The 8,615-nt window shown below is 31.4% G+C and overlaps 2 protein-coding genes across 2 annotated transcripts in view; one reads left to right on the forward strand and one right to left on the reverse strand.

The window, feature by feature from the left end:
- LOC100775381 (NDR1/HIN1-like protein 10) overlaps positions 1-400 on the forward strand; it is a 1,053-nt gene extending 653 nt beyond the window's left edge. Inside the window, exon 2 of the mRNA XM_026123931.2 lies at positions 339-400. Coding sequence (XP_025979716.1) covers positions 339-400 — 62 coding nt within the window. The remainder of the gene's footprint in view (positions 1-338) is intronic.
- A 3,309-nt stretch (positions 401-3,709) lies between these two features.
- On the reverse strand, positions 3,710-7,111 carry LOC100806763 (prohibitin-2-like). Its single transcript, NM_001255380.2, is given in 6 exon segments — positions 3,710-4,116; positions 4,501-4,713; positions 5,098-5,268; positions 6,421-6,537; positions 6,743-6,927; positions 7,093-7,111. Coding segments are annotated over 5 exon segments (870 nt in total). The 5' UTR covers positions 6,920-6,927; positions 7,093-7,111; the 3' UTR covers positions 3,710-3,924.
- Positions 7,112-8,615: the final 1,504 nt, after the last annotated feature.

Consider the following 8,615-nt stretch of genomic DNA (forward strand, 5'->3'; position numbering starts at 1 on the left):
GCGCCGTCGTCGTAGGTTCCCACGTAATAACTCTAGCCACTGGTAATTTTTTCCAAGATCGGGATGGTTATTAATACACTCTATAGCCTATGAATGAAATCTATGTTGACAATATCAATTTGTACACATTTTTTCCATATAACTAAATCTGCCAAGTTACATAAAGTGCTACATATGGATGCATATATATAAGTACTGCATACTTATATTACGAAAGATTAATCCTCATGGTGTACGCGAAAAAGAATATTAAAACAACCTCATCTTGCATATCAGTTCTTAATTATATATAGTCCTTAGGTGTATACTTTCATGGTGTTTGATCGCTATATTTGCAGGATTCAAATTTGATTTCCTAAAGTACTTGTGCGGAGAGAACTGTAGGAGTTTTGGCAATTAATTAGCTTCCAATTTCACTATTCAATTCGTTTTTAAGGTGGTAAAACCTATAACTAATTATTTTTAAAAATACTTGTTTAAACATCAGACTTATTTATACATGCTAAAAAACTGACGTGACAAAATGTGACCATCGTCCCAGTCATGCGAATCATACATGAGCGTTTCCAATGAAATTTTTTAAAGAAATTTTTTTTTTAAGTTATTTTTTTTTTTTTTTTTTTAAATTCTCATGAGGGCGAGCCCTGGTGCAGCGGTAAAGTTGTGCCTTGGTGACTTGTTGGTCATGGGTTCAAATCCGAAAACAGCCTCTTTGCATATGCAAGGGTAAGGCTGCGTACAACATCCCTCATCTGTCATGTTATTGTAAAAAAATTATAAATAATTTTATTCTTATAGTAACAAAATGTAAATTTAAAAAAAAAACTCATATTTTTATATTTTTTATTTTCACTTACTTATGATTTAATTATAATATTATTATGTGTCAGGTTTTATTAGTAAGAAACAATTTTTTTTACAGAAAATATAAATTTTATGTTTAAAAAATTCTTCCTATCACATAAATTTATTTAAATAAAAAAGAAATGATAAGAAACACTTTTTTTACTTAATATATAGAACAAGCTCCGACATCAAATGTACCCCATCAAGCTTGCTCATCGTTAATATGCCGAAACCATAAAACTAGACTATAGTATATATATATATAGACGGAAGCCAAACTTGGTCAAGAAGCTGACCAATGAAACATCTAACCAAATCTCCCTAGGAAAGCTCAAGCAAGAAAACATAAGCCAAATCCATCAAATAGGACAATGGTTACACCCTATTATAAAAATATAACTCATAAAATACAATGTTGCATCATAAACAGTATCCCAAATAATTTGCCTCACGATGACTTGCTTGGGTTGCATCTACTACACAAGCTACATCCTTGTGTTCACGGTCATGCTTCCCTCAATCCTCTTCTGGTTAATCATCTTCCCCTCAAGTGTCAAGTTCCATGTAACTGATGCCTCCCTCACACAATTCAACCAGCAACAACACCTTGTTCTACAACTTCAATGCCCAACATCACATTGAGAAACCCCAACGACAACATCATAGTGTACTATGGCAGGATCACAGCAATAATTAGGTCCCCCCCGCCCCAATTTTTCTTTTCGGTTTCCTAGTTATTAATGCTATATTTGATACAACTATCTTTTTTTTTGTTGTTGTTAAAAGTAGAAAATGGTTAAGAATTCAGAATAAGTAGTATGAAAATTAAATGAAATAATCTGATATCAAAGGAGAAATTTTATTAAAATAAATATTATACTGATAAATGAGAGAATAAATGAGAAATTCCATTAATTTTTGTTAAAAAGTAATAGCCCATTTTCATTACATGTTTTTATTTTAGTCAAACAAATTAACAAAATAAACAATAAATTAGTTGAAAACAGTTTTTCAAATAAGTAGCATTTTTTTTAGAGGAAAAAAATGTTACTTATTTAAAAAGTCATTTCCAAATAAGTAGTAATTGTTATTCAGCCAAACATCTATTTCCTTTAAAAGAAAGTCTAAAGAACATATAGTATCAGATGATTTAGGACACACCTCAATAAAGTGAGATAAACCCTCCTAATTATCATTTTCTGTTTGATACAACTTAGAAGTTTCCCTCTAAACAGTATTGCAAAACTTATTAAATGAATCTCACGTTACCTAACATCATTAATTTTTATTCCTTTTTAACTTGTTTATATTTTATTTTACAAATAATAATAATAATAATAATAATAATAATAATCAGAAATGAGTAATCCACTACTCACTAGGATCGTCCTAGTGGTGGAAAAATCTGGATAATATGTACTGGAAAATTTGTTAGAAAAGTTATATATGATGAATTTGTATAATTTATTTATCTGACATGGATAATTAGCAAATGATAAAAAAAATATTACACATTTAAACTCATATTATTTTATTTTCATTTCAAAGTTTTTTCGTCATTTCGTAATAGTCTGTCTTACGAGTTTTATATATTTAAAATCGTATTACATTTGTCTATACATGTGACTGTGTTTATGGATTTATACTCATATGCCACAAGATATATAATTTGTGCATCCATTGTTTCAATTTCAATAAAGAGTCACAAATCATATATAGAGACAGGTTGAATAAATTCTTCCACACAAAAAAAAAAAATTAAGGAAATGAAAAGATAAAATAAATCAATTTTTTAAAATTAAAATTAAGTTATACGCTTTAACTTTTAGAAAATCTAGATGAAAGACCTGATTAAGATGTATAAATGAAATTTAACTTGAAAAATAAATTTATTTTATTTACTTATCCTTTTGAAATACTTGTTGAAAAATTCATTTAAACTAGATCACGGTGCCTTTCATTACGATTGCAATGACGCTGCACCAGAACTCATTAAGCTTATCCATGAGTTACTTATTTTTGGCTAGGCAAAGTATTTAAAACTATCTGAAATCCACATGGCACATAATATAGCATAACTTGATTTGATTAAATTCAATACGTCAAAGCATGACGCGGTGCAATATGGAACATATCAAATAAATTGCCAACTGGCCAATATGCTCATGCATTTGACAGCTTAAAGGAACAAAAATTAATAGAAACTTTCTTTGTGATGTTTTGGGTTGAATATGCAACGAATCAAACAAACCAAAAGCGGCATCAGGTTTTTATTATTGTATTTCTACTTATCATAATCTTGTTGACATCGATTCTGTACCAATTAACAAGTAACAACTTACAAGTATCATTTAGCAATTAGCAAATTAATATAATCATATAGAGGCTATATTTTATAAACTGGCTCACTGACTTAGTTGAATTACATTTCTTTAGATGCGGATCTCGGGGCAAAGGGCTTTGTTCTTCCATCCAGGTTTGGGATCAAATTTGGAAAATATTTAAATCTAATTTTATTTTTTTAAGTAAATTAAGCTAACATCCCCTGAAGTTTTTTTTATATAAAATTACACAAACTTCTCCTGCCTTTTTAGGTCATACTCAATTATTCATGCCTTTATCTAATCCTCAGTTATTTAAGAATATACACTGACACCCCCTTATACTTTACATTAATCATGCTATAACAAAATCATCGGGTAAATTTACTGTCTAGTGTCAAACCAAATAGTACAGATTTTTAATCAAATCTTCTCATTCATCATTGGGCAAATATTGTCTAACGCATCAGTTAAGGTTTGGTGAGCAAAAAAAGTATAAAATCGACAATCCAACTTTATCCAGGCAGCAAAAAAAATCAGGATTCCAAACTCTCTAGCTGAAATTATTTCATTCATGTAATGTGAAGCATTAGTTTGGACCTCAATTAATCCTTTGCAAAAGATTCAAAGGGTTACCGTTCAGTAGTCTAATCAAGACAGCTATATCCGAATTTACGAAAACATATCAAGAAGATGTATCCTGAAATTGATCGTTTACAAGCTAAAAACAAAAAGAAACAAACAGGCTACCAACCACTCACTTTCTGCCTGGCTCCAAATTCATCTTTTGAAGATTCAACAGCAGATCATCTGAATTCAGGTAAACCTTGTTTGCCGCGTTTGATATGGTATGTGCAATCTCTCGTGCAGCTTCTATCTTCCTCAATGTGATAAAAGCTGGATTGTTGGCAATAGCCTGTCCAATTAGTTGGGCACTTTTTGCTTCTCCCTGTTCATTAAAGAAAGAAAGGTCAGGGAGAACTGAATACTTAAGATGCAAAAGTGGTCCGATAATCAAAACAGCCAATAGCAAACAATATATGCTAAATTTAAAATCTCACTCTAAACTTAACAGGCAGATATGAACAGGCCACTTGTTACCAAAGAAGAACCCAACATAGTTATCAAGAAAAAAAAAATCACCAATTTTTCCATCAGTTTCAGGTGTGTGTTTCAGAACAAGACCTAGTCAGAATAATGGCAGTATAGTCTAACCCAGCAAATAACACTTTTTCCTTAATACACATGCTGTATTGGAAATATAAAATTAGCAGAAACTTGTACTAAGCACCACAGTGTTAACTGCATCTATGCATTAAAAATTTATCATCACCTGTGCTCTGATTACAGCACTTCTCTTGTCTTGCTCAGCTTTTTCTACAACAAATTTAGCCCTCTCAGCTTCTTGTGCAGCTACCTGCTTTGCTTCAATTGCAGCAGTAAACTCCTTGCCAAAAGTCAGACTAGTAATTGACACATCATCAAGGGCAATATTGAAGTTAGCAGCCCTTTCAGTCAAAATCTTCCGGATTTCCCGACTAACAGCCTACAAAGATTAAGGTCAAGTTAAATGTTTAAGTTTAAACACACTCTCCTGTGTGCTAGAAATGAATACTCGAAATAAGAAAACATTGCATGGAACTAATTAAAGAAATTCAGAGGGAGATGATTCATGTGAACGAAACAAAAAAGCAATAATACTTCTCTAGTTCACATGACAATAAATCATCCTTAAGGATTTGATTTTGATAAAATACACATTGTGATATTGAGTAATGTTAACTGATTTCAGCAGAATATTTCCAACGAAAAATCACTAATACGTCAATTGGGCTTCCAACAAGTGTTCAAAAAAAACTTCAATTATTTTGCACTACCTCCGCAACAAGCAATCTTTTTTTTAAATGGTTATATTCGCTTTGCTCCTTACCTCTCGCTGAGTAATAAGCTGGCTGGCATTGTACTGGGCAACCACGGCTTTCAAAGTTTCATGTATGATTGAAGGTAAAACCCTTTCATTATAATTCTCTCCAAGGGTCCGATAAACCGTAGGTAATTGGTTGGGCAACGGGCGAGTAAGAACTCGAAGTCCAATTTTCACCTGTATAACATTGTATGTGCAATCAATAAAAGGTCAATATTGCCCTGTTAATTGGTTTCTAGAAATCAAAGATTTTTTACCTAGAAAGTCTTAATTGAAACTTCCAGCATCCTATCATTCAAAGAAGAGCTAAAAAGGCACAGAATGACCCAGGACAGTGGGATAAAGGCCAATATGCAGATAGTGATGGAAAGAGTATGGATGCAGATACCTTCACCCATTAGAAACAAAGGCTAAACTTGAAAAGGCAAATTGTAGATTAGAGTATTCGATACTGATGAAGCATTTGCATAAGATATTTGTACTTCAAAGCCAAATATCAGATGTCTAACGGCTTCAAAATTCAGAAATAAATTATTTTAAAACACCAAATGGGAGGTGATGTAAATCTGTTTACATCATTTCAGATTAGGGGGAATCTATCAGGTTCTAAAGCTGCTAAGCTGATATTAAAATTGAGATAGATGTTTTTCATCACTATCTTATACTTAAGTCCCAATGCTGGGGGTACTAGATTGGAATGTATTCAACTAGATGAAAGAACCAATATTCCAACAGATTCAATTATATTATTAAATCTTATCATTTGAACTTCATAAGGTAAATCTTGTCATCTAAAAACAAACTTCAGGCAACAAGAATGAAATAGGCAAATAGCAGTCATACAAAATCTTAAGCATTGCTTCTGCAATCCAGATTCCGGTAAAAACTGACATCAAAATTCCTATATAAAATAGCATGTCTAGAAAATTAAAATAAACTAATTTGTATGTACTTTTTACAATCTGATAACAATTATGTTTCACAGTTGTGGCAATCATGTCAGTGGTGAAACATAATGGAACAAATCTCAGTTGAGAATATTACTTAGTTAGCTAAAATTTGGCCCAGTAACAATGATGTATGTAACAGAAGGACAAGATAATGTCCACACAAACAGACCATCAAAAAAGGAATTAAGGGACAAAGTAGAGAAACTAATGCAAAAAGTCCTGCAAATCAAGAGGAAAGACACAAAGATGCTCAAATCAATTTCATTTCCAAGAATACAATATGATTAAGGTCAGAATTCTTTTTTAGGGTTCTACGAATTTGATACCAAAACCATTTCTCTGTGACTACACGCAAATCCTAGCAACTTGTATTATTTACCATCTGTAGATCACGACTCCCAGATGTACTCTCAACTAGATGGGGTCGTGCACGGACATCATAGATAACCGGCCTCTCAAACCACGGAATTATGAAGTGAGTTCCTTCAGGATAGACCTGCACGTTAACCAACATATCAATTTTACTCCCAACACCAGAACAGAACTTAAACAATGGCCAGACACTTGTAAGTGATAACAAATCAACTGAGAAGGTAAATAGCTCTTCTGAAAAACATCAAGCATAACACCACAATCATAACCAAAGCACTGCAATGCAGTAAATAGCAAAACATTTTCAATTTTTTTCTTCATATAATAACCTTGTCTTTGACACCAACTAGACGGTTGAAAACAATGGCTCGGTGACCTCCATCAACATTGTAGAGACTGTTAGCAGCAGCATACAAACCAATTCCACCAACAATCCCAAGCTTCAGCAGCGCAGAGATCCCCCCGCCACCTGGAACGTTCGGAACCTTCATGTTCTTCAGATTCATCTTTTTACCTAATTGAACAGAAATGTTGCAAATGCAAGTAACGTCAAGTAATTGAACGCAAACACGTAATCCGGAATCAATCGAGGGAAGAACATTAATCGAATTTTCGGAAAATTCTCAACAATTTGGACAAAAATAGAATCGAAAATCAAGTTGATCGAGAAAGGATATACCTTCGAAAATCGAAAGAGTGAAGGGTTTGGGGTTGTTGTGGGGTTTATGCAGCCTTTTCGGTAGGGTTTAAACTTTTCCAACAAGAAAAAGAAAACGGAACGGTTCACACTCGACACGTGTGAGAGAGAGAATTAATCGGGGTGGGCCGTTTGTGCTGTGGATCCCCATAGACCCAACTTTCAAAACTAAAAATATTATCAACGGGGTTTCTGTTTACATCATCTTTTTACTCTTCACACCTCCTTTTCTTTTTAATATTTTAGATAATACTTAAATTACCCTTTTCCTACACAAAAGGTAACTCTTCGTCTCTCTCTTTCTCTCTCCTTGTCTGTCTTTCAAGAATAAAATAAAGTCTTTATATTTAAATTATTTTCTTCATCTTGTAAAAAACAAAAACAAAGAAGTCGATCTATTTCACATTTAGTTTTATTATTTGATGAAGGGATTAATTTGAATTTGAGTGGATGGAATTCTTAACCTAAAAACTAGAACTCTTTCGGTGTAGATTCAGGTTAACATGTTGACAGCAGATTGTGTTTCTTTCTGTGTAGATTTAGACTCTCATCAATAATTGAGATGATCGATATGGATGTTAAGATTAAAATTATGTAAAAGAACTCTTATAATTAGATTGATGTTTGTTTAAACATCACATTTATTTAAGCAGCTAAAAACTGACGTGACAATCGTTCCAGTCATGCCTAGCATACATGAGCATTTTCAATGAAACTTTTTAAACGAAATTTCTTAAGTTATTTTTTTAACTCTCACACCACTCACTATATTACTATAAAAAATTTATAGAACTCAATAGTTGACAAATTTTAATTTTGCAGGTGATAAACACATGATATATAACTCAATAGTTCAACATATCATTTTAATTTTGCATAAAAGAAAACACATGTTCATAGATGACAAATTTTTCAACAACTTAAAAGACATAGTAGAGCTTGAAACATTTCTCGATCATGTGAGAATAACAAAAATTGAATTTTATATTTATACATATAGTTATATCATTACTTTAACGTACATTTTGTGATAAATAAAATAAATTTTCAATATTTAAAGATCTTATTTTTGCATATTTATTGTTTCAAAATTAAAATTCATATGAATTAATATTTTAATTTGTAATACAAATAAATTTAAATAAGAAGTATAAAAATGTGAGGTCTATTTTGAAACTGTTAAAAATAAGTTCAGAACTCATTATTAGATTCTAATATTAGAGTGAAAACTAGTCATTTCTCTTAAATTTTATGTGACAACAAAGAACCTACTTGAAAAAAATGTTAAGAATCCAAATATAATTTTCTTACCTTGCAGATACTATAAGTACTTGAATCTAATTTTTTGAAAAATTAAACTAAACAATGTCCATTCGTAGATGAATTAATTTTACTTAAATACAAGATAAATTAGAAAAAAATGCCATTTAAAACATTCATTTTATCGTGTTATAATAATAATAATATATGATTTATTATTTTTTTAAAAGATGAAATAATAAAAA

The sequence above is a fragment of the Glycine max genome, chromosome 9, assembly GCF_000004515.6.
Source record: "Glycine max cultivar Williams 82 chromosome 9, Glycine_max_v4.0, whole genome shotgun sequence".
NCBI classification, from domain to species: domain Eukaryota; kingdom Viridiplantae; phylum Streptophyta; class Magnoliopsida; order Fabales; family Fabaceae; genus Glycine; species Glycine max.